General features: G+C 37.4%; 2 protein-coding genes across 3 annotated transcripts in view; both read right to left on the bottom strand.

Moving 5' to 3' along the window:
- pip4k2cb (phosphatidylinositol-5-phosphate 4-kinase, type II, gamma b) overlaps positions 1-4,269 on the bottom strand; it is a 36,290-nt gene extending 32,021 nt beyond the window's left edge. Inside the window, exons 1-3 of one of the 2 annotated variants that reach the window (XM_051103954.1) lie at positions 3,821-4,269; positions 3,497-3,609; positions 2,019-2,115 (exon numbers count right to left, since the gene is read on the bottom strand). In XM_051103954.1, the coding sequence (XP_050959911.1) occupies positions 2,019-2,115; positions 3,497-3,609; positions 3,821-3,976 (366 nt within the window). In that variant the 5' untranslated portion in view covers positions 3,977-4,269. The remainder of the gene's footprint in view (positions 1-2,018; positions 2,116-3,496; positions 3,610-3,820) is intronic. The other variant, XM_051103955.1, reaches the window with a different exon arrangement.
- An 11,144-nt stretch (positions 4,270-15,413) lies between these two features.
- On the bottom strand, positions 15,414-17,421 carry igfbp6a (insulin-like growth factor binding protein 6a). Its single transcript, XM_051103997.1, has 4 exons — positions 16,860-17,421; positions 16,327-16,361; positions 16,055-16,174; positions 15,414-15,861 (listed from the first exon to the last, which is right to left on the bottom strand). The coding sequence occupies exons 1-4, from the start codon at positions 17,194-17,196 to the stop codon at positions 15,748-15,750; spliced, it is 606 nt and encodes a 201-aa protein (XP_050959954.1). The 5' UTR covers positions 17,197-17,421; the 3' UTR covers positions 15,414-15,747.
- Between the last annotated feature and the right edge of the window lie 7,188 nt (positions 17,422-24,609).

Below are 24,609 nucleotides of genomic sequence, written 5' to 3'. Positions count from 1 at the left end.
ATATAAAGTGCTACAAAAATAAAAGTGACCTGAATTGACTAATATACCAAAATTAAAGCTTAACCTGTTGCAGATGTTCCAGATATGTTTGTTTGTCTTCTGGACAGAGACTCAGAAAGTAGTGTCCCTGTCCTCACAAACCAGAGACTCTCCCTTAACAGGCCAGAGATTCTAAATATAACTGAATCTGTTATTGCTTCCACTGGACAGATATTAAGAATGTAGTGTCTGTTAAAGTATCTTTGGATGGAGACAAGGGGCGTCTGTTGAAAGTGTTCTTTTCCCTTTTCCATTCCAAGGCTGACTGAAATGACGGAATCTGTAGGGCTGTATCTCCATAATGAGTGAGCACTGGAGTAAAAAAAAAAAAACCTTGCATTCTAAGCTCGCTGGAGAGACCAGGAGATAGGCTGAACTGAAGAAGACTAGACTGAAAAAGAAGTAGAGGGTAGTAGGAAGCTGAGACCTAGCAGACTGTGAACCAGCAGATTCTTGTGGAGTGGTAGTTTGGAGAGGTGTTTTCATGGAAGTATTATAATAAGAAGTGATAAGAAAATAAAAAATAATGGCTTAAGGATTAAAATAGAGGTTATTTTTAATTAGTATGATCTGTGGTAAAATGTCGATTCTGTGCGGCCTACTAGGTTAGGCAGTGCACCTTGACATAAAGCTCCAGCTTAATGTAAAGAATTGGCACATTTTAAAAGCAGGCATACATTATGCAGAACACATTGGCAAGTACCTTATGCAAACAAAAAAGCAAATGATGGCCACCATTCAAATGTAGTTGAGCACATGTGACCTAAAAAATACTTATAGAGTCCTTTTGTATTGTAGGCCTACCTGACCTGATTTATGCAAATAATGCAAAAGAGAGGCTTTTTGCAGAGTTTTTGCAAACTCGCTGTAAAACATTGTGTGGAATATTTGTGATGTTCAACCTTGATTTTGACTAATATGTCACTTTTTAAAAGTACAGATAAAGTACAGGGAATGTCCGAAAACCAGTCAGTATCTGGTGTAACCACCATTTGCCTCAACACATCTCCTTCACATTAGAGTTTGTCAGGTTGTTGATTGTGGCCTGTGGAATGTTGGTCCACTCCTCTTCAATGGCTGTGCGAAGTTGATGGATATTGGCAGGAACTGGAACATGCTGTCGAATACACTGATCCAGAGCATCCCAAACATGCTCAATGGGTGACATGTCCAGTGAGTATGCTGGCCATGGAAGAACTGGATGTTTTCAGCTTCCAGGAATTGTGTACAGATCCTTGCAACAACTGTAGTCAGGTCGAGACCCCGATGAGGACGACGAGCATACAGAGGAACTTCCCTGGGACGGTTTCTGACAGTTTGTGCAGAAATTCTTTGCTTATGCAAACCGATTGTTGCAGCAGCTGGTGGCTGGTCTCAGACGATCTTGGAGATGAAGATGCTGGATGTGGAGGTCCTGGGCTGGTGTGGTTACATATGGTCTGCGGTTGTGAGGCCGGTTGGATGTACTGCCAAATTCTCTGAAACGCTTTTGGATACAGCTTATTGTAGAGAAATGAGCATTCAATTCACGGGCAACAGCTCTGGTGGACATTCCTGCAGTCAGCATGCCAATTGCACGCTCCCTTAAAACTTGCGACATCTGTGGCATTGTGCTGTGAGATAAAACTGCACATTTTAGAGTGTCCTTTTATTGTGGCCAGCCTAAGGCACACCTGTGCAATAATAATGCTGTCTAATCAGCATCTTGATATGCCACACCTGTGAGGTGGATGGATTATCTCGGCAAAGGAGAAGTGCTCACTAACACAGATTTAGACAGTTTTGTGAACAATATTTGAGAGAAATAGGCCTTTTGTGTACATAGAAAAAGTCTTAGATCTTTGAGTTCAGCTTTTGAAAAATGGGGGGGAAAAACAAAATGTTGCGTTTATAATTTTGGTCAGTGTATGTTCAAAAATAACACAGGAAGCTTTCAGCTTTTCATGCAATCCGATGTAAACTGTACAAAAAATTCATACCAGATAATCCTGATGTTCAACTCCAAATCGCTCTCTTAGATTCCGGAACACCAGTGGGCAGTACTCCTTAAACTTAAAATGTCCAGGCAGGTTTTCCCTGAAAATTTACAAATAAATAAACACCCATAATTCTAATACATTCTTCTTACAGTATGGAAAAAAAATATTTGAAGGAAAAATATTTTTACATTTCAAGTGTTGACTTACTCACATACTAATATGTAATTGTGAAATTACACATACTATGTAACCTCTCAAGATTTTTCCTTTCCAATACCTAAACATATTATGGACATTTTGCTCATTGGGTGTGTTAAGACATTATAGGTGTGTACATGCTTATAGTTTGGTTCTCTAGGTTCTTTTGCTCCGGACCAAAAAAGAAAATGTTACATTTGTGCTATTTAGTGTTATTTGTTACACTGAACATAAAGATACAATACAAAAGTCATAAGTATAAGGTTACAGCCTGATTGGACAGGTTTTATGAGCTATTTTTTTATGACAGAACATTCAAAATAATGCTGTGTGGTGGGCTAAATTAGCTCATTGTATGTTTGATCATATGGTGGTATTTTTACCACTTAGGAACTCATGAAAAGCTTAGTTTATTTAGTGTTTGGTTCATGTTGTGTTTATATTTTAGTCAAACTGCACCAGAGAAGGTGGGTCTCATCCGCATGTTTGGTGCACGCTAAGGTTCAGATGCTATCGCTCACTCTTGTTCAGATAAACTGCACTAACAGAGTTTGTTTTAATTAAACCCAATATGCATAAAGTGTAAATACACCCTAAGGCACAAATTCTTTAGAGCTGCTTTGAAACAACATAAATGCAAAAAAAAAAAAAAAATCAATCAAACAAGCAAACAAAAACATATTAATATAATTAAAGTTAATACCTGGTTTATCATTATGTTTACTGCAAAAACCACACACAATCACATATATATGAAAAAACAATAATCAATGTTCTCGTGTTTTGCAACTTAATAATAAGAACTGTGACTAAGGTTGCATTTCAGTGAGGTCACAAGTTTACCAGCAAACCCTACCACCACCACCACCACCACAAAAAAAAAAAAAAAAAAAAAACCATACCAGGGCGGATTATGAGTTTTAAAAGCTTTGTGCAGTTCATAGTGCAGCCATGTAAAACTGTCTAAAAACTGTGATTATGAATTTGAGATTGAAAATATGAAGGGGAAAGACTGTGAATATGTCAAGATTATCTAAACTACATAAGTATTTTCCATGTATCTTTGTACAGTATATGTAGCTAACTGTATCTTGTCATCTCCTTTCAGCATTTATACTGCACTAAATAGTCTACACAAACAGTCATTCATGATGACATGAGTCATCTGTACTAAATATAGTAAAACTGACATTACTATTTGTCTGTTAATCAAAAATTCTTTATATTTAGTTATTTTCTTCAGAAAGTGTTTGTTGCAGAGTGCATTTGATAGACCATACTTGTTAAATAAATGGTTGTTGACTTTCATTTTTATGTTGGCTTTGAAGTCATCTGGAAGTAGCATTACTGGCATAGGCACTTGAAAGAGGTCGTTTATCTGCAAAGGTAAATACTAGTAAAAAAGGTTAAGGAAGGCTGAAAAATTGTAATGGTTTATGTTGCTGTTAATATTAATAAATGACAGCCATTCTCTCAAATACATAACAACAAGAATAAATAATGTGCATTATACTTCAGCAATTAGACAACATATAATTTTCAAGCACTACATGAAAAAAAATACAGTAGATAATTTTTTCAGATATAGGTTTGTAGTAACGTACCGTGTGATTGATGCCCCACATAAACACAGTCAGGATGGGGTCACTGGCCCAGAATACCTCCACCTTTTGGTGTACAAAATGTTTTTTCTTGCTTTTTGTTCGTGAAAGTCTTCTTGCTGAGCTTGAAACTGCCCCTGTCTTACCAGGAGAAGACATAATTGCAGAAACGTACCCAGGTAATCATAGACCAAAACAACAACTTGCCACCTCAGTTGTGATGATGAATGTCTTGAAATTCCGGGAAATATTAAATACTGCAACTCAGCGACCTATACAGTAGAGGATAATCTGCTCGGCTGACTTGCTCCAAATAAAACTGGAGAGAACTTGATCCAGAAGAGTCACATGCCTGATCAGCATTTCTTTCAGAAGTGAGTAGTTTTTCTTGCAGAAGTTCAGTGCTGGTGAAAAAGCAAAAGAGATGTACTGCTGTGTATTGTGTGTGCTGAAGAGAGGTGGCCAGTGAGGTGGTTAGTTGAGTTGACATAGTCAAATGTGTGCTTATCATTGCTGCAGTGTGCGATGTTCAGCAGAACTAAACTGCATATAAAGCAAATGTGCTCTTTGCAGCACCTATACAATTACATAATTCTAACATTTCTAAACATGCAAGAAGCAGCATGTACATGTATATACAAAATAATATAAATAATTTAAAAAAATACATAAAAATAGGTCATCAAATGCAGAAAAGCATGATATTAATGTTTATAATATCTTCATTATAGTCACATTTAGCCGACTAGAGCTGGGTGATAATATAATTCATATTTTGTGATGATTAGATACAGTTTAGAGTAGCTATTTAAGATATATTGTAAGTATACTGGTTCTCTATTTTAACATTCAAATTTTTAATGACCCTATTAAAGTTATGTTTTTAATAAATGTAATAACAGTAGAAACTTTTAAATAATTACATTTAAAACATTGGCCAGATGAAAAAAAAAAGCTGGTTGAATGACTACAACATATCATGTTATTTACAGATACGCATTACATATTAGAATATGTAAAGAAAAAACAAGTTTTTACGCCCCCCCCCCCCCCCCTTACTCTTCAACGTGAAGGTAAGCCTATGAGTGAGACTTCCGGTTCATTAGCCGCTGTAGGGAAATAACGAGAATAATAACAATGTGCTGTAAATGGAAAAACTATTTGCACTACAAACCTGTTGTTCACCTGATAATACATTAAAATTATATGGTTAGACACACCAATTTGCAATATCAAGCACCAAAATGAGCTGTTTTGTACAGCTAAAAGTAGCGAGACACGGATGAGACCGGAAACCTTACTTCCACCATATTTTCAAACAAAACATCTCGGATTACTCAACGTAACTGGTTATGGACAGAGTGAGACACTGCGGCTAAAAGCCACTGGAACAGACAAAACATTACTTCTTTTTATCACTGTATTTTGGCTCCTCTATTCTTGTTAATTTCCTAGGGTGTTGTTTTTGGGTCACATGTAATGCCTCTACAAATAGATTGAGGGCACTATTACCTGGAGGTAACCGAGCATATAAGCTCAGCTACCACAGAGTAAGTCAGTTCTTCTAAGGCAGGGGTGCCCAACCCTGTTCCTGGAGATCTACCTTCCTGCAGAGTTTAGTTCCAACCTTGATCTAACACACCAGCTTAAACCAGCATCAAAACATAGCTACCAGCATATGCTGTTTTTTTCACCAGGGTTGGTGGATCTCGCCGTGTGTCTTCCTCAGAGGGAAATACACATCTTACTCCTCACAGCGCGTCTTAACAAGTAACAAGATGCAAATAGCCGAGATGAAGACAAGTCTCGCTGCTTTGTTTACGTTGATGTGGGCAGTACGCCACGTGCACCTCAAGTGGATGATTATAATATCAAAAGTGTAAGTAGCTTGTGGGCATGATCAAATGAAAAATAATGAGGTCTGACGAGAAAGACTGGATATGGTGTTGGTTTCATACAGATTACTTTAACACATGATATTTGCTTTCGATAAGACTTACTTTGTTTAAAAGTAGACATGTCAGGCTTTCTATAGATATATCTCTTATGTTTCTGTGTGGAGTATTCGCTGAGTTTTAGTTCATTTTAGTGACGCATTTCTAAATGACGATCACAGAGACCAATGCAGCAGACTGCACACCCTTGTTTTCTTTATTTCACAAAACCACAGAGTGTTGTTGTTATTATGAGTGTACACAAATAAAAGTAGACTTCTTACAGATTTGACTGATGTATTGCTCTTATCTATATGATCAAAAATGACGGAGTAATTGAAGTTCTTTTTGGCGTTATCAGAAAAACTGCCACAAACCACCCCGGCGCGTTTTTCGACCCCAGAGGTTTAAACAGGCAAGGGACAAGCATTATGTTCAACTACATTCACCTTAGTATAATTAATAAATACTAAGGTCAAGTGAAAACAGCAGGTGGCAGTAATGCAACGTTATGGATGCCAGTTGCCATAAAACACCAAAGAAGAAGAAGTAGTAAGTCAGTTTGTGGTAGAGGGAAACCTGGTGGAGTTTACGCTACCTTCTTGCTCATCTTAGTCCTTTGTTGTGAACTCTGAGTTTCTGCTCAACTGTGAGTATGGATTGATTTATTTTTCTGACATTGTGGTTGTGAAATAAGGTTACAGATGTTAGCTATTTGTTTTAGCAAATGTGTTTCTTTATCACTGTGTTCCTCCTGTGAGCATTGACTAGATTCATCATAAATCATCTTCTAGATACAAGAGAAATGGAATCTAAGTGTAGTCCTTACTGGTAGCGATTAGTGAAAACTTATTTTCTCTGAAATGCTGAAGCCTTATTGAATCCTGCTATTGCATTTGCAATAGGCAATGCCGTTTGGCTATTTGAGTGGTGGACGAGGCCATCCACTCTATAGCTTGACGTCAAATGGCATAATCTCAGAATCTTTGACTGAACAAGCAATATGCAAGCACTTGAGCAGGTTTTTACACTCCGACCTCCACAGTGTCTCGTTCCACTCCTTTCAGGGAATCATGGTTATGCTGAGTAACCTGAGATGTTTCCTTCTCGAGTCGTTCTCTCAACACTGTGGCTGAAAGCCGTTTTGGGAAATGAGTAAAATCATGCCATGTAAAACAGTGTTATCTGCTAATCCACCCAGAGTTAATATGGGGAGAAGTTACATACATGCCGCAGCAGGCGGATATATCAAATGAGCTAGCGCCCCGCCCCCTCAGGTCAGGTATTGGACCTAGTGGAGACAGCCTCCAGTACCGCTCTGCACATATCTGAGCTGCGCTGGGCTGAAGAACCAACTTGATGAGTGGGTTAAATATAAACTGAAAAATAGCAAAGTGTAACGCAGGTGGCTGCAGTCTTTAGTATTCTTGTTAGTGTGCCTGCCTCTCAAGCCGGAGACTTGGGTTTAAGCACCGCCCGAAGCGGGTGCGAGTAGGACCCAAGGGGGGTTACATTGGTACCATGACCCAGATGGTAGTGAGGTTTAGGGAGGCCAGCGAAGAAAGAATCTCCAGGTTATAAAACCTAATTAAAGTGCGCTGCGATCTGTGTTATAACCTGGGCTCTGAATGGCGATGAGAGCACTTAGGTGTATAATAAAGTCTGAATGTAAGCCACCTCACAATGCAATAGTTCAGACCAAATTGGATACAAGCATATGAGCTTGCAAGTCCCTCACCTGTTTCTCACAAGTAAAGCAAGCAGTAGTGCCGTCTTGAACGAGAGTGCTTTTTAAACCGGTCAGATCAACTAAAGTGTGCAGCTGTTCTCTATGGCAATTACAACCCAAATGCGCACCAGTCACCCATGACTGCTTGCTGCTTGTGAGTGTAAAAGGTGATGAATCCACAGATGAGGGTCTGTGAACCCCTGTAAACCTCCTCACAGGCTATCAGCGACAGGGCTATTTTCCCACAAACTTCAGGTCCCAGCTTAGGGGGTGAGGAAAGCGTACGCACGGCTTGCTACTGAAGTCCTTTTGTCACCACCACCCAGAGGGAGGGGGTCCACCAGCAGCTCACTGGTGGTAGTGGGCCCAGTCTACTGGCTGGTAGAAAAACTCAGGTACCACTGCATGTGTGTGGGGGCTGCCCAGGCAGAAATGCAGTAAGTAAATATTCTGAAGGAAACATGGGAGGTTTAGGCAAACAAGAGGGTGCAGAATTTACATATCGCAGGCCTATCACCTAACTTTCTGTTCCAAGCTACCTCTGCTTTATGCTCAGCGGCAGAGGTGAGGAAGTGAATGGACATCCCACTGAAGCGCATACCTTCAGCAATGATCGATAAGAGGCTTCTTGATAACAGCATAGCTTAGTGAAGTAGAAGGTTCTAAGATTATGGTGTTTGACGTCAAGCTACTGTATATAGCAGATGGCCCTGCCCATTGCTTGAACAGCCAAAAGCCACTGGCTATTGCAAATGCAATAGCAGAATTTGATAAGGCTTCAGCATTTTGGAGAAAAGAGTTTTCCTCAAAGTGGCTTTCAGCTGCAGTGTTGAGAGAACAACTTGAAAGGGAATCAAACCAATGCTGCATGCTGCACCTGTGTTAATAATTTTGCATAATGTTGGACAGTATTTACATGAGTTTTTCAAATCCCGGTAATCAAATAGGGTTTTAATGATAAGTCAAAATTTTAAAACGGCTGTGAATTTCGTGACTTTCAATGAATGAATGAAACAAAAACAGCAGATGATCTGAATAAGAATACAAATTCACTCTCTGACAGCAGGTGGTGCTTTTGGAACAGTGGCAATACAGCATTTCCTTGGTTACCTCTGTAAACAAAGCAGCGCTGCATTTATAGATATTATGCATTATACAGAGACAAGATGAAAAAAAAAAAAAAAACATCTAAACTTTTCTGAAGACAGTCAGTTTCCCTCAGAATCACACTAATATAAATCCCCAAATCAGTATTTAAGATTATCTTCTTCTACTATTTTGTGCATCATGTGCCTGTCTTCAGTGTCTCTGGCTTGTGTTAGCGGCCGTTTACAGACCCCATTTTTTTACACAAATGACATTTTGGAAAATTATTGCAATGCAGTTTGTGGTCCAGAACAGAAAACGGCTGAAATAAAACAAAAAACGCAAGCGGTTGCCGATTACATATGTTACAGGGGTTCACCTGCTTTGGCCCTACACACAGCTGACTGACTGCTCAACCAGCAGGAGGGGGAGGGGTTGCGTTACTCTCTGCATACTGCAGGAATAGTATAACAGAAAATTTGAGTGGTTTTGAAATCGCAGGATACCCTGAAACTGGTAATCGGCCTATGTGCAATAATGCCAATTCAGGTGACACTGCTGGTTGCATGAAAACCATAAAAAGGCATAAGCATACATTAGCACAGGTTTTGTGAGAAAATTAATCGATCAGCCCAAAAGGACCTGAGAGCCTGGGGTTTAATCCATATCTAAACTGTGCAATAATATGAATGCATGTCAAGATGCCTGCTGCAGCACAAATATCTTGTAAAGACGCACTCTTACACAACGCCTTAGACCAGGGGTTCTTCCTGAAACACACCTGTACAAGCTAATCAAGGCCTTTAGGATTGCTAGAAAGTTAAAGAAGGGTGAGTCTGATCAGGGTTGAAACTAAACTCTGAAAAGTGGACCTTGAAGGCCAGAGTTGAGAACCTCTGCCTTAGACGATGCAACACTCCTAGTTTATTGGCCCCTTAAAACCCAGAGGCAAAGTCACATTGTGCAATTCATAAGCCAGTGAGATTGCATCTTTTATCCATAGTGACATAAGTTGCTTTGTAGCTAAAGTACCCTTGTTGCAGCCACCAAAACATACCATCAACTTACTGGACTTATGCCACTGGTCAGAATGGTTCATGTAAATCCTGAAGATTTGGACTGGGTACAATAAATGAAGTTTCTTGCTCCAGTGAGTGAAATGGCCTGAAGAAGACCTGAAACATGACCAACTGAATGGTAGAGAAGGATTCCTCCAGAATATAATCCAGTCTGGATGCAGAAAAAATTTGACTAGCCTGGGGGCAGGGATAAGGTAACAGAAAGTTAAGCCAATAACAGAACCATTTTAAGGGTCAGACCTTTCTCAGAAGCTATTGGTTCAAATAGAGGATCTAATAAGCTTTCCAGGACTACAGAAAGATCCCAGTAAGGATCTCTCAATGGGTAGATAGGCCTCAATCGACTGGCACCATGTAAAAGAGATATATTATAGAAAGCCTCCCTAAAGAAGTACCATTAATTGGCACAGCACAGCTGACAGTCATTCTTGGAAGTACTTCAGCACTGGAAAAGTGGGCAGCGGGGCTGGGTCTTAATGGCACTATACAAACCACAATACAAAGAGTGTGTATAATCTCCTTGTACAGAGAGCTCTAACATTTAAAATGGTCTCAACAACCTCAATTGAAGATCCAAGAGAGGATCCCCTCCGGGGCCAAATCGGACATGATATATACTAGGGCTAGCACCTGAGGTAGATGGTTGCTCCTGGTTGGAATCTCACAAATAAAGCTTTCCAGGAGAAATAGGTTCTAATATCAAATCTAGTCTTGACTTCTTAGTTAAGAGACTGGAATCTAAATGTAGGTCCCCCTCAGAGGCCAAATTCACAGTTTTCATAACCCGGGTCAGGGGTGCCAAATGCACTTCTTGCTCTAGTAAGAAAAAGCCTGATGATTACTAGCATGGGGAGAACAGCATTGAAGCAAGGCAGAAGCTTGAGAAACTGAATTGTGCAACCCTTTTATATGGTCCAAAAAACCCAAGGTTATACATTTGGCAGGAGTTTCCACACTGTCAAATCCTGTACAAGTGGTATAATGTGCTTGTTACTTTTGATACTTTGAGACAAGAGGGGAGAATAACTCTGTTTGACGCCCCGAAACTCTCTGGTGCAGAAGACATACAGTCATTTGCAAAAGAGATCACAAAGATCCAGTCAAATTTGATTCATGACTGGTTTGAAACCCTAACACTAATGTGGCATATGCTTTTTAAAACCATTTTTCTAGGTTTAGCGTTATATTATCAGCTCAGTTAGTTAATGATGAAATAATCATTTACAAAACATTCATAAAAGATTACTAAGTGATATGCTAACAATTTGTGTATGTTTTATTAATTCATTTACAAGTAATTTACAAGTAATTAGTTAATGATTAACTAATCATTTACAAAACATGACTATGCATTCATAAACGATTAATAAGTGATATGTTAGTATTTTTATCTATGCTTTGTAGATTAAGTTATAAATCATTTACAAGTGATTAGATAATGATGAAGTAAAAATGTACAAAACATCACTATACATTCACAAATGATTGTAATATGCTAACGATTTACAAATCTGTCGTAAGTTATCTTTAAAAAAAATAGCATCATGAAATAATGAAACAGATCTTTAGTCAATGGTTAATAAGTTACTAGTTAATATATTATTAATTAATTTTAAATAACTGAATCATTTACCAGTCACCCTCACCAGTCAGCCCTTACATTGCCCTTACATTGCAGAGCACACAACAATTATTCAAAACCTGTTGTGTAAACGCATGAATAAATCATTTACAAATCTTTCTGCATCTCCTAATCTAAAGTGTAAACTACTCATCAGTTGTAAATGTTTTACAAACCTGCCGGTTACAGGTTGTGTGGGTATACACACTGGTGGGGAAAGATCTACGAATGATGAGTAAAACATTTACAACTGATGCATTGTTTACACTTTAGATTAGGGGATGCAGAAAGATTTGTAAATGATTTATTCATGCGTTTACACAACAGGTTTTGAATAATTGTTGTGTGCTCTGCAATGTAAGGGCTGACTGGTGAGGGTAAAGATGGTAAACACATGGAGTATTTTAGCGCTGTGCACCTGATGTGATCTTCAGTGGAGGGTAAAACTGGTTCACATTATCACTAGATCCCATACATTCCACACAGAACACAAGTCTGTGCTGATGAGAGAAAGGGTTTACACGTTTATTAACTTGACAGCAAATAATTTATTATTATTTAAAAAAAAGAAAATAGTTTTAGAATAATTGCATTTTTGTGCTTTTCAGCATATCACTTATTAATCATTTATAAACACATGTCATGTTTTGTAAATTATTAGTTCATCATTAACTAATTACTTGTAAATGAACTTGTAATTGACTTGTAAATGAATTAACAAAACATACACAAATTGTTAGCGTATCAGATATTAATCATTTGTCAGTGTTTTGTAAATGATTATTTCATCATTACTAATCACATATAAATGACTTACAACTGAATGTTATTATAAAGTGTTACCAATTATTTTTACTGTTCCTAGTGTATGTAATTTCCGTCTCTGCAGTTAAATATAAAAGGTGTATAAAAGATTCTCAGAAATAGTCACAATTCTTTTGCTTAACCTAAATATGTACAACCTGCCTCCGCTGGTTTCTGTCAGTCCTTCAGTTTACTCTCAGTTAGCGCCGTGCGGGAGCTCTGATGTACCTTAGGCCTTCCAGTCCCCAGCTTCTCCTTGGCATGAGGATGCCTTATCTCTGCCCACTCCTATAATCCAACTGGCTTCACCACGCTCCCTCCGGCTCTGCCTTGGTCAGTCGTCGACCTGCCTCCGACACAGGATTCCACTCTCAGGCTCTGTCTGGCCCCTCCTTTCCTCAAGCTTTACCTTTGTCCTTAGTCACTCCGGCTCCGCCGTGGTCTTCTGGCTACCCTCTTCTGCCTCAGTCATCTGAGCTGTCAGCTCCACCTTGGCCCTCTGGACCAGCGTTGTCACACTGGCGCTTCGGCTCTCCGTCTCTACCCTGGGCTCCACCTGCATCAGTTCCGTCTCTATCAGTCGGCCCAATGATTTTTCAGCCATTTTGACTAAAATAATCTTAAAATGGTCTTAATTACTCATTGTTGCAGTTGATCTGATTCTCCCCATGCTTTGCTCCTCATTTTGTGTCCATTGTGCTCCTAAATTGTTGCTTGCAGCTATATTTTGATTTAATCTTTGTTAATAATGTCATTTAATGTCAGTTTTAACCCAGAAAAATTATGATTTAAAAATTAAACAAAATCTAAAAGACAGGTAAATGGACCTTCTCAAAGTTTAAATATATATATTGCCCTACCAGATACTAGAAGATATGAAATGGCACTCTAAAGTCCTATTTGGATGGGATTAGTTTTACATGGAGAGGTCGGGTAAAGTAATTATTACCAGAGCTTCTCAGTGATTTTAGTATTGTCTGAATGTGAATTTCAGGCATCATTACAGACAATGTCACTAAAGATTATGACAACTTTTGCTGAGCAACACTCCCCATTATAGATTAGGGCACTGAAGAAGGTCGTCCTCCAGGACTGAAACAGGAAAGATGTGACAGTTTGTCATGAACTTGTACACTCAGTGCCAAGAAGGGTCAAAGCAGTGTACTTAGAGTTATGGAGGACATATTGAGTACTAGAATATTACACTTTGTCGAATTAAATCTAGGGTGTACTAATTTCTGCAATCCTTCATTTAAACAAAAATTAAAGTTTTTAACTTAAAGTTACTTATTTTACAGATATTAATGGGTATATTTCTCTGGTTTTATTAAGAATATGTTTAATACACTTCAATTTTGCCATCTTTCTATGAATTATATATTTAATCAGAGGGGCTGTACTCATTCATGCTGTGCAATGTATACAGTATGTTCTTAACTGGGATAAGGTCTGTGGTGGATGTGCTTTGTGAGGCTACTTACACACTACAAGCTTTAGTGATTTGTTTTGTATTTTTTGCTCAGATCTGTTTGTGGGCGTATTTATTTATTTATGCTGTTCAAGTCACTTTTCAAATTCAAGTGTAAACTGGTCACAGTCTCGAACTGATGTATGCGCAAAACAACGATAACAAAGACAGCATGCAGCAAGTCAATAAAGTGTCATTTTATAAGATGATGAACAGCCAAACCAGTGGATTCATGAGCAGGCGATAAGAAGGATGTGTGAGGAGAAAGACAGCAAAATTTGTAATTATGTCTGATGCAATCCCTTGAGTTTTGCTTTTATATATCTGTCAACCCAAATAAAGTACCAAGCATTGCAGAACTGTGACAAATGTTAATCTAGAATGACATAACAATTAGATATGAAAAACATAAATAAAATTCTGATATGACTGTTTAGGCTGGGGTTGCATTGCAAAACCAAATAGGATTGCCCTGGACTACATAGGCTACATTCACATATGTGAGTTTTAGTACTCAGTTTTGGTTTATTGCTCAGATCTGATTTTGGCTGTTCTATTTTTGTTTTTGTTTTTGTAAATGTGGCCAATATCAGATTTGAGTATGAACTGATAACAGTCCTGAACTAACCCACATGTGCAGTAGATCAATAACAAGACAATGTGCAGCACACCATAAAGTGTTTAACACATTTATTTATAAGCTGATGTTCTGCAGATGCCCACAAATTTGTGCGCAGGAGATAAGGAGGAAGAGAACAAGAATGAGAAGAGAGACACATTTTTTTCTAGTCCCTCCACTGACTGCCATCATGGCTGTCTTCCATCTGAAGACCAAAGAACTACTCGTATGTGAAATCTTTGAAATGACTGATATCTAGAGTGATTTAAAAGTTGTATGAATTCTTACAATCAGATTTCATGTGGTTTGTGCAGTTCACACTGTTATGTCACATATGAGCAGAAAAATTACAGTTGGGCCACTTTGGCCTGCAGTTTAAATGTAGACTAATGTAGACATTATTTTGTAGCTTGTTTGATTGAAAAAAAGTTTTCTAATCTCTTTACTTGATCTAAGTTACATTTATATATATTCTTTAAAATCACACACAGAAACAGGGTTTACTTTGTGTCAGCAAAGAAACATCCCTTTTTTCAGGATACTGTATTTTAATAATTATTTTGTAAAAGCTTTACAGATCCTTATTGGAAAAGGTTTAAACAATATTTCTCATACTTGTTCAATAAATTATTGCACATGCACCTGTGAAACATTCCTTAAGACAGTTTATAAGTTGAAGGCAATTAAGGTCACAGTTTACAATAACTTAGGACAGTAAAAGACTTTCGTCTGACTCTGAAAAACAGCAGAAAAAGATGCCCAGGGTCCCCGATCATCTGCGTGAACAGTGTGAGTCTTTCTGCAGGGAGGCATGAGAACTACACATGTGGGGAAGAAAATACACTGTAATGTCTGTAATGTAAGACACCAGTGCTACATGGATATAGGAAGAACAGCTGATTGTCCTTGCAGTGGCAAACCAAGTGTAATGTGTGCCCCTAGACATGTTCAAGAATTTGCAGATGTCTTCATGGAATAGTGGGGTAGCATCTTACAGCAAAAACAAAAAAAGGCAAATCTAGTGCACTACATGAGAATGAGATGTACGGTAGTACCTAAAGCTGTTAAGAGAGTTGCTGAAAATAAAGGCAGCTAAATGCGAAAGGATGTTTCTTTTTTTGCTATATATAAACAAAGGACAATTAATATATTATATAATATATACGCAATTAATATGTATGCAACATAAATATAAGTAATTTGAAAAAAAAAAAAAAAAAAAAAAAAAAAAAAAAAACATTTTATATTTACTGCAATTTTGTGTTACTGCATAGTTCATACATTTTGAACCAGGCATACACCACATTAATGACAATGACTCAGGGAGTATATAATCTTTCTGTCTGTTTCTATCTGGTATTTGTAACTTCATTAACTGTTACTGTTCTGTTAAATGTATGCATCAGAAATAATGACACATAATGCTGCAAACATATTTTTCACAACCAGGGGGAGATGAATGATTGTAAATATGCTTCATAGTCATAGAGTTCTCAATGTCTTTCATCTCTTTTGCTGATGCTCTCTTAGTCCTTACTAAACAGGTTTCAGGTCCAGATTTACATTAGATGTCAAGTTGTATCACAATTCTCAGGCACTGTTACACAAGATAGTTCCATCGCTTCTTTTACGGGATGGAATTTTTGATCCTTTCTCGTCAACACACCAGCAGTGGCCTCTTTGCATTCCTCTTGATGACCAACACTGTTTCAAGAAGGTTAAAAAGAGAATATAAACTATATTATTGTTTATAGAGAACAGATTATATTGTGGCAATGCACATCACGATCACAGGCCACAGCATATGGATTTACAAGTGGATTTACAAAACATTTAAAGAATCATTGGAAATGTTTTAACAGAATGTCCTAAAGCACCTTCTGTGTCCAGTACACACCTGTGTCCTCCTGAAGAATCCTTGTCTGTCACAGTTGGGGATGTAGATGTCCGGAATTGAATGAATGATTGTGAGATCTATACTTTGGAGGACTGTGTTTAGCAATTTGCGACAAGGACCCTACAAAAAAAAAAAAAAAAAAAAAAAAAAAAAAAAAAAAAACAACATCAGGGAAAATACATTATGAAAACATCTGTATTCATTTCAGACTAAAAATCACACAGTAGAGACACTATATATTGTAGAACAGTAATTTACAGTCAAAATATTACCTTTTCAGTGTTTTCAGAGGTTGATGGTTGATAGTCTGAAACAGAATACAAGTAGCATTAAAATGATTACAGTATAGCTTTTGTTCAGTTGAACAGCACATAGGTGGTAGTACTTCAAATATTATTTTGGGACAAAAGTTCAAAAATAGCCTGGACTGTAAAACAGAGATAATCTGATAACATACAGATAATCTGATAACATAAAAACAATATTCTTTATACCATTATAGAAAAAAAGTCATATCCTGCTAATTGTACAGATCATTTTACAAGAAATTTGCTGGTCATCCATATTAATCATGTAAAATTTGTTAAGTTAAGTCTTGAATGTATGAGTCAATTATAAACTGTCACACATTCAACAATTCACAATTTTACATGAGCAGTATTTACTTTCTATTTAGTATATACATCTACATGCTCAGCTTTTAAGTTTAGCTTGTTTAGGTTAGTCAGTTCCTTGAAAACATTTTTTACCAGACAAAATTTTAAGAATTTCAACTAAAGAGATGCACTGAGACCAGTCATCTTACCTGAAGGTGGAGGGTTGTCAGTAAAGGTACTTTTGATGTTTTTGCAGACCCCTCGTCCCTGAAGCAGTGCCTGAAGGGGGCTTTGCTCTCCAAAAGGAGGAATACAGCGAAGACCCTGAGCACACGGTAGGGTATAAACCCCACAGGGTTCACCTAATGCCAGCATGGATGTGATCTCCTCCCCTGATAAACGTTCACCTCTGTGGCCCTTGGGTTCCCCTGAGGACCCATTGCACAATGTACAGATCTTCTTTAGGCCTAATACATGGGAGTTGGAGCCATATAAGCTGAGTTGAATGCTAACAAAAAGTGTTAGTAAAAAATGAAAAGAAACCATGTTTGTCCAATTCAGAAAATCTCAGCAGATCAGGATTTCTTTTTTTTTTTTTTAATGTAAATTTCAGTGAATGGTCTTCTCTCTTCTGGTTCTCTTTTGCTTTTGAAGTCCCTCTTTGATATTTAGTGGAAGAAGTAGTATATATGCGCAGGAAAAATCTGGTATCTAAAGACATAAAGATAGTAATTAGATAAAAATTGCCCAAAAATGCAACATGGGCTGCTTTTAAAGTGCTGAGATGCTTTAGGGGTGGGAGGCTGAGAGAGCAGCATATGCTGGGCGTTAGATAAGAGGTGGAGTTACTTTAAAACTGTATCCCTCCCATTTCTGCCACAGTTCCATTTCAAAAATGGTATCCAAATTGAACTGGTTTGAATTTATGAATTATGTAAACATGCAATATTTAATGTTTCCACTAATGCACAGATAATAAAGATGCTAATGGATAGCTTTCTCCGGGTATAATATATCTCCTTGGTGCCAACCCCAAAACAAAAAAATTAGGCTGAATCTTCCCCAAAGCATTTAATATATAGAGACAAAACATAGACATTGACATTAGTGCTTTTCCCAAATGCAGTGTAAACCAATGGTTTCTACAATCTACTTAGGTTATTGTGCCATTATATACCTATTGTGCCACCTTGTATTTTCTACTTGCAGAAGTACTGCATGTAGGCAGAACATGTTCTACAGAGAAAAATTATTCTTCATTGATAGTGACTTTATGGTCTTTGCTACATATAGTTGCCATTTTCTTTATTTAATTATTTATTTATTTATTTATTTATTTATTTATTTATTATCAGTAATAGCCTGTAGTCTTTTCTGTTTTATTTTATCTTTGTCCTTTGCTGCCCCCCAAATGCTGAACAGTGTTGTGGATAGTTACACACAGCTTATATGTTTTAGCTCTAGACTGCTATATTGGTTAGAATTAGTCTGCATAAACTCTGTCAAATAATACAAATAATAGATCATATCTAAGAGACCCAATTATAGTCATAACAATTTTAGTTTTGACACAATGTGTAGTTACTACGTCAAGTAGTAATGTCTTTAAAGTCTTTTTTTTGTATGCCAAATGGCTTCAGGACAATACAGTGATGTTCTGGATTGTGGTAAGATATTCAGTACTTCAACAGAAAAACTACTTTTTTGGCTTGAAAAGAATTGGGGTCTAAGTTTCTTCTCTCCTGGATTATTAGACTTAAGTGCCACTCCCCCTAGTCTGTTGTGATGGTGCATTATATTATAAATTAGCAGATCTGGCAGGAAGACAAAAATGTCTCACACCCGCAGCAACACCTACACGTTGCCAAGACTTGGGCTACTATAACAAATTGCTCTATTGCAATGTATCATTTTTTTTTTTTTTTCAATTGTCTCCATGTTTTATTTTGTCCTCCCAAATTATATTATACATTATATATGTACTCACACACGCAACTGAACAAAATCCTTTTTCATGAAGTCATGGTTGATCACTTAATGACTTTAAGCCTGTTTTTGGAGAACTTCACCCTTGATCTGTCATTGCACTGATTTCCCCATCACAATGATGTCATAATTAATCGCCTCAAGTAGGAAAATGCACACCACATCACAGGTGTTTCTGAGTGACATGGGGAAAAATGAACACAGGCTTTTCCCTCTAACCAGAATTATTTTAAACGTTTGACTGATATCCAAGGAAACATGCTGTGTAGGTGCTTTGTCAGACAGTATCTCCCTTAAAGACGTATCCCTGTCATGAAATGGTTTATATACTTGTTGTTGGCAACCAGTTTCTCCTCTACAGCTACAGGTGTGCAAGTCACCAATATATAGAGAGTGACCCCACATTTGTAATTTCCTGCTATGTCTAACTGCATACTGCAAAAAAAAAAAAAAAAAAAAAAAAACAGTTTCTATACAGTATGTGTGTTTGAGTGTGTGTTATAATATATATAAAATATCATAAAACATTTTCTGCTTTGATTGATAAGGAGATTTGAAATTTTTCAATAAAGTATATTTCAAGGTAGCAGTTAGACAATCTATAAAGCAACTGGACATCTATAAAAGATCTGTAAGTTCTTAGGTGGATCCATACCTCATTATAATCTGGTCACCTGGCATCCAAGCTACCATTTGGTTGTTCCATTTGTGGTAGAGCTCTCTTGTCTTTGACACAAACATCTTTGTGTGTAGCTGTGACATCTGTGCAACTTTAAAATCCTCTAAACAATCCCCAGTAGGCATTTTTAAACCCCTACCTGGCTTTTCACTATCTCTTTCTCCTGTTTGGACCCTCTGAGAATATTGTGTCAGATCAGGGACCTTAGTTTACTTCCTGTGTTTGGATCTGCCTTTAAACAACTTATTGTCAGACTTTCATCTGGTTATCATCCCCAATCCAGTGGACAAACCGAGCACCTTTAGTTTAAGACTAGAACACTTCCTTTGCTCATACTGCCAGTTCAACCAAGATGACTGGAGTCAGTTGCTCCCTTGAGTAGAGTATATTCAAAACTCTCTTATCAAGCTCGTTACAGGGCTCATTCCCTTTAAATGTGTATTGGATTACCAACCACTTATGTTTCCCTTGTCTGGTGAGCCATCGGATGTTCCCGCTGTAGACGACTCTATGCGTCACAGCAAGAGTATTTGGGACAGAGATCACATACTTCTCAAGAGAGCAGAACAACGTCAAAAAAAACCCCAAAAAAACAAAACAAAAACAAGCCGACAGTTAAAAGTACTGCCAGGGCCAGTGGGTGTGGCTCTCCACTTGGGATCCTCGCCTCCGCCTTCCCTGTCGTAAACTCAGTGCAAGGTACATGGGTCCATTTAAAGTTCAAAGTTCAAAGGCAAATAACTCCGGTTTCTTACAGATGACTTCTCCTTTCTTCTCCCTAATTATTCTCACTTCACATGTCTGTTTAAACCAGCTGGTGGTATGAGGGATAATGACTATTCCAAGGTTCAGAGAACACCCCCCCAGATGGTTGACAGCAAGGAGGCAGTCTGAGTGCGTACCTGCTGGACTTAAAATGCCGAGGTCACCTTTTGCAATATCTAGTAGACTGGGAGGGCTACAGACCTAATGATAGCAAGAACAAACCACACACCACAATTAATGCTACAGTTGCTGGAAAAATAACTACTGTTGTAACTGAAGCTGCCAGGCTAATGTAGTGGAGTAAGAAGTACCCAGTTGGTGATAACTAACTTTGACTTTTACGAGAAATTTACTAGAAAGTTACAAGTTGAAAAAAAATAATGGGCAAACAGCTACATTTATTCACAGCTGACGGCCATTTGCAACTTTCAGATGTATTTTTTTTAAGATGCCACTCTTCTTTTTGGTAGATAAGATACTCATGAAACAGTTTTGTACTACCTAGTTCTTTTCTACTGCTTTTGTCAGTCGTTAATTTGGCATTGGAAGACTTGCCGGTATGCACCAGTATGCAGTACGGACACTGCGTACCGGCACTTCTAACATGTTGCCAGTACTCAGAGTCAAAGCGTCATTAGAAATTACACTATATAAATCACACTACCAGGAGGGGTTGCCTGTCATATCGACCGATCACGTGAATGAATGCAAGCGGAGTCATTCTTTGTTAGGATTAGGCGTGGGGTAGATGCGTATAACAGGCAAGTGAAAACTGTATTATATGCACGTCAAGCACATGCATATCATGCACGCCAAAGTAATTTTCAGCATATGAATAACACACCAAATAGAAACAGAAAATCGTGCTATTGATATGCAGTTTTATGAGACCGGGCCCTCGAATCAGTACATTAAGGAGGTTTTTGCGATCATATAATTTTAAAACGGTAAAGTGAAAGCATTCAAACAGTAAGTTAAAAACAGTGCTAATGATACAGAGAATAGTGACTTGCGTCCAGATGCTGGTAAGTTATTCTTTTCAGCGTGTATTTGGCTTAAAAGCATGAGTGTTTTATAATGAATGCTGGCTAAATGTGTTTTATGCAGTGGTCAGATAGTGATTCTGAATGGATCCATATAGTAGTACAGTAAGGTGCAGTCAGGACTTGAGTACCGGCACTTCTTTTTTTTCCACTTCAAGAACTGGAATAGGATTAAACGATCTGAACCATGGTCATGCAGAATAAGGCATTAATATGTGCTTACAAATACTAAAAAACAGCCAATATATGCATGTTAATAAGCAACTAGTTAATAGTGAGAATTGGTCCCCAAACTAAAGTGTTACTGTCTGGCTGTCTAACTTTCGCACACTTTTAATATTTACTTATTGTCACACCTAAATTAAATTTTAAGTTAATTTGCAGAGTGCTGCACGAACTACACTTGGTTTGACAATAAGGGAGACTTTGCAGTGCTCTGGATCCCCAGGACCAAAGCTGAAAACCGCTGATATAAATTACATTCTCTTCTATTCATCCTACTTGACACACCTCATCTGACATGTCCGGTACTCTGCTCACTTCCTGGGCTACATCATTGGCCCTGATAACATATAAATGGATCCTGACACTGTACAATCCATTCACACCTGGTCACAACCCATCACCCTAAAGGCCGAGACACACCAAGTTGACGTCTGTCCGGCTAGTTTGTTTAGTGTATTCGACACGTCGGCTCTCGTCTGGCTTATGTCGGAGGGAGTTTGCCCAATTCAACATGTTGAATCAGCGTCAGGGACATCTGCGTGAGTAAGAACTCTGATTGGACGCTCAGTTTAGCAAACGAGTCAGTGCTGGAGAATTAAAGCAAAAGTAATGAAAACGAGTAAGTAAATGAAGGTGGCACACACAGAAGACTGTTCTAATGTTACGTGATCTTACCCAAGCATTCCAATATGCAAATATTTTCATAACAACATGAGCCGCTTAAAATTAATAAAGTAATCAATGTAACTAATATTCAAAATGGTAAGTGAGTGCTGCTTTGTTTATGTTTTGTATATCTGTGTATATCTCCTATATCCTTGTTTCTCCTTTTGAATGACAAATATACATTATTAATAGCTGCTGAGATAGACAACTAATTCCTCTCATGCAGGGTGAGAATGCACATAATAGTTTGCAGTCAGTTGTAGTCAGTGCTATGTGTTTAAGTGCAGTCCAGACGCTGCCGACACGAGGCGACAACAGAGTTGGCTTTTGTCGCCACTAGTTCTTTGAAGTTAGCTTGATGTGTTCTGGCCTTAGAAGACCCACATTGCTTCCTGGGCTTTTCCAACTTCCATTTCACTCTCCTGAAACAACCACCTTTGCTCTTAAGTCCATCCTTTCTCCTATCAGTTTCATCTAGTAGACCCTGGACCAATTTTTTTTTTGTGTGAACTAACCCTTTAAGTCCATGGTACATTGATCCATTTGCCATTCTGCAACAGATAAAACCAGTCAATTATCAGCTCTAGTTAAATTGAAATAGGGCATTTCTAGGATTTGAAAACATCTGGGGCTGGTGGCAAAACATCAGGGGCTAGTAGTGGTGGATGGGAGCTCACATCATACTTGTGTAAGATTTGTTAGACACAGTTGGGTGAACCTGGATCTGTCTAGGGAGGTCTGGAGCAATGCCCCCCCATGAGAAAATCTGATATATTTTAAAGTTAAAGTCATTAATCTGGTGCACTATGAGAGTTCAAAAATAAGAGCTCCAAGTTAACGATTTTAGTTCATTTGACAGATACTTTGCCAAAGCACAAAACAACATTGTTACACTATGAAAATATAGTAAATAGATAAATCACTACAAATAGCAAACATATCAAAGTATTATCACAAAATTATAACTTTACAAAAATATATTACACAAATAAAATAACACATTTAAAAATATATATTTGCATGCAAAAATAGGGCCCCATTTTTTGTATTTATTTATTTATTTAATTAATTTATTTATTTTTTACCAAATTCCATTTTATTTATTTATTTATTTATTTTTTTTCTGTTTTAATTTTTCTGAACTCCTTTTTAATGGTTAAATGTAATTTTATGTTATGTTTAGGGCCCTGTGAAATGTTTTATTTTTTCTCACCTTATATTTTATTTTTACCAGATTTGTTTTAGCATGTTTATTTATTTAAATGCATGAAACAACTTTTATTTATTTCTACAACAGCCTTATAAAATTTTGTGTTGTGTATTTACATTTTTCTGGTTATGAAATAAAGGCATAAAATATTAATTTATCTTTTAATTAATGAAAATAAAATTTTATTTTTGGCAAATAAAGGGGATCTACTATGAAAATTTAAAAGATGGAAGAAATATGTGTAACAAAGTTTTATTAATTTTTCAACAGTAGTAGTAGTAGTTGTAGTACTGTAGGCATGTACATTCTACTGAATGATAGTAATGTATTTCTGGCACAATGTCTACAAACTAAACCAAACTTTTATTGATGGGTTTCTGTGAGTATATGACCCTGGTTTACTCAAATGAAACAGTGAAGTGCTCATGAAGCACTCTCAGAACAGTTCTGGAGATGTTCATGCATTTTTTTTGGCAGACGCTGAAATCACGTCACGCACTCTTGTGTGTAAGGAAACCGTGCATGTGTCTGCACCATTCATTAATAAAGAAACACGCAGAACATGCAAGATTCATATTTAAATTCTATTTTGCGGTGTAATATTTACAGATAGTCCATATCACAATTTGACTGAAGTGTAATGACCGGCTTTTGATTAATTCATTCAAATTTTGACAAATTCAGTGAATTCCTCGGAAATCATAGGGCGATACAAAAACATTCGGGGCTAAAGGAAAATCTCAAGGCCCTAATGATTAGCCCTAACAATGCCCCTGGGTACTGCTGAACTTTCATAATTTTTTTTTTTTTATGTATTTTAGTTTTTCAGCACAGATGAATATGATGGCTTGAGGTGAAACTGTGTTTGGCTAACTGAAAACAACTGAAGAGTTCAGATGCACAAGCCTCTAAGTTCATCTGACGTTTTTCTTTAAAATAAGCATTTTTATCAGGCTCCCATGTACAGGTTTCTACCTAAGTACCGATACTTCTGACTGGGCCGAGGCTGGGATTTAGCGAGTTTGAAGTAAAAGTATTTGATGGACGTATACTATGTGTCAAGACATATATATATATAATTCCTTGTTAGTAAGACATATGGGCTCAATAAATTATGCTCTTGGGCACAATAAGCACGATAACATTCAGTAGTCTATATCACTCGATCTAAATATAAATGCATTTTAATCTATGTATTTTTAAGCTTCCTCTGTAAGCGCCGTTTATATAAAATAAATGCCCGGAGTATGACGTAAGAGGGAACCTGCTATGAATCAAACATCAAATAAAGCGAAATGATGGGGAACAAAAAATAGTAAATTAGTCATCAGGTGCCATGTTCAATATAGCTGCATTTTAGAGATAGCTGCATTTTACTCGGTGAC

This window comes from Labeo rohita, unplaced genomic scaffold (genome assembly GCF_022985175.1).
Source record: "Labeo rohita strain BAU-BD-2019 unplaced genomic scaffold, IGBB_LRoh.1.0 scaffold_61, whole genome shotgun sequence".
Taxonomy (NCBI): domain Eukaryota; kingdom Metazoa; phylum Chordata; class Actinopteri; order Cypriniformes; family Cyprinidae; genus Labeo; species Labeo rohita.
The sequence above is the reverse complement of the archived record's forward strand: the minus strand, read 5'-3'. Positions and strand labels throughout refer to the sequence as shown.

What these genes read in the sequence shown, in the direction of transcription:
- igfbp6a (XM_051103997.1), bottom strand. Translation starts at nt 17,196, where the DNA reads ATGGTTTCTTTTCATTTTTTACTAACACTTTTTGTTAGCATTCAACTC. An exon ending in TGACAACCCTCCACCTTCAG is followed by an intron (nt 16,362 to 16,859) that starts GTAAGATGACTG and finishes ATTCTGTTTCAG; the next exon opens with ACTATCAACCATCAACCTCT. An exon ending in CCTCTGAAAACACTGAAAAG is followed by an intron (nt 16,175 to 16,326) that starts GTAATATTTTGA and finishes TTTTTTTTGTAG; the next exon opens with GGTCCTTGTCGCAAATTGCT.